Genomic DNA, 1873 nt, shown 5'->3' on the forward strand with positions numbered 1-1873 from the left:
GCACAAATCCGCTTATGAATTATAAAAATTAGTAAGACCGCTAAAGTGCAAACAAACTATTTAGCTCCGCAATTAGTGGATTTGAACTTCAGCGGGCTGGTGCCCACCACTAGTAAGAAGGGCAAGTGATGAAATATTGTACAGTGACTGCTGGATATGGGCATCAGTGACCCTGAAAGGAAGAAGCACGTATAGAAGATGGATGGATGAATAAATATAACATTGTTCTCTCAGTAAATGAGCCATAATTGATTAAGCAAACACTTTTAAATCATGAAATACTATGTGTACACAACAATAATGAATAAAACAAAAATAACTGTTTTCATGGGGTCCATGGTTATTCAGAGTTTCACAGAAAGTTAGGGACACAGAGAACTTCATGCAGCCAGGACAACCCATCAGAAAAGGAAAGTCCAGGCTCCTYCCACCATGGAGATGAGGTCAGAGGTCTSTGACTGGCTGGAATTTATAACCTTGCACGTAGACTGTCTAAACAGAAAAGTTTTCATGCGAGTGGCACGCATGTATACATCCTCTTGAAAAAATGTATTAGTCATGTTAGATACTGATTTTAAAAGCACTACACCATTTTCTTAGTTTTCCTTTTTTAAGTATTGACTTTTATAATCCATTGTTTAACTATTGTTCTGTCTTGATTAAAATAGCTTAGATACATGCCCGAAACACCATCACAACACATAAGAAACTGTGTATAAAACATAAGGTGAGCATTGCTATTCAGAGTGTCTGCGATTCAGCCGTAGGCCAGTAGTGGGCGTACCAGGCACTGAAGAACATGTYCTTAYAGCCGGGTCTTCYRGTWTTCATTCAGCGTGGGTTTCCTGCTTGCACTGACRGCATTAAACCTCCGTTCATTTCCAGTCACTGGTGTTGTACGGTCCTCATTCTCTTCACATTTAAATCTATTCAACATTTATGGGGTTTCATCTTGATTTCAGTTAAYGAACACTTAATTTTCTTACACTCTTAWAACCGGGAAATTAAATCCATGTCTGATGTTTGATTCCATCAGAAGCATAGATCCACATGGTCCGTGTTCCTACAGAAAAAATACTTAAATTAGTTAGTTGAAATACAAACAGTGTGAATTAGTGTTTTTTGAAACCCTGTCAAATTGACAATTTTCGGCTCTGTTTCTGTTTCTGTACAATGCATTGTGACATTATAATCTGTTTAAACTTGCAGGTTTGGAGCCATTCAGAATCGGCCAGTTCACAAACTTTATAAACATTGGAGAGCGCTGCAATGTGGCTGGGTCACGCAAGTTCGCCAAACTGATCATGGCTGGACAATATGAGGTTGTTAGGAATATATTTTAATAAAATCACAAAAAGTAAATATATACGATTTAATTWATTTTCACTCTTTCAGCTGAGATGGTCTTAAAAACTATACCTTTTGTTGTGAAAGTGTTTCTGTGCTTGTTCTCCAGGAGGCTCTGAGCATTGCCAAAGCCCAGGTGGAGATGGGAGCTCAGATCTTGGACATAAACATGGATGAGGGCATGCTGGATGGACCGACAGCTATGGCCAGATTTTGTAACTTGATTGCCTCWGAGCCAGATATTTCACGGGTAGGACATGCAAAAATAAACTAAAGTAAAAAACTTGGGGAAAAATAGAAATCACTTGTTTCTGCACATGTTCTTATATATAACAGATAATGATGAGGAACACTTGGACTAAATATTTTAGTAATTGCATTTGTTTTTGCCTGTAACTGTTAGCAAAATATCTTTTGAGCCATTGAAATACTTTTTTTTGAAAGTATTAGAAACAAATCTTTGAATGTACATCTACAACAGCAAATTTTTGGAGTTAGCCTGATTTAGGATGATCACCACAGCTAA

General features: G+C 37.5%; 1 protein-coding gene across 1 annotated transcript in view; it reads left to right on the plus strand.

The window, feature by feature from the left end:
- Window positions 1-1873, plus strand: part of mtr (5-methyltetrahydrofolate-homocysteine methyltransferase) — a gene marked incomplete at its 3' end in the record, with an annotated part of 97370 nt that overhangs the window by 36757 nt on the left and 58740 nt on the right. Inside the window, 2 exon segments of the mRNA XM_014028160.1 lie at window positions 1210-1322; window positions 1457-1597. Coding sequence (XP_013883614.1) covers window positions 1210-1322; window positions 1457-1597 — 254 coding nt within the window.

The sequence above is a fragment of the Austrofundulus limnaeus genome, unplaced genomic scaffold (genome assembly GCF_001266775.1).
Source record: "Austrofundulus limnaeus strain Quisiro unplaced genomic scaffold, Austrofundulus_limnaeus-1.0 Scaffold721, whole genome shotgun sequence".
Lineage (NCBI taxonomy): Eukaryota > Metazoa > Chordata > Actinopteri > Cyprinodontiformes > Rivulidae > Austrofundulus > Austrofundulus limnaeus.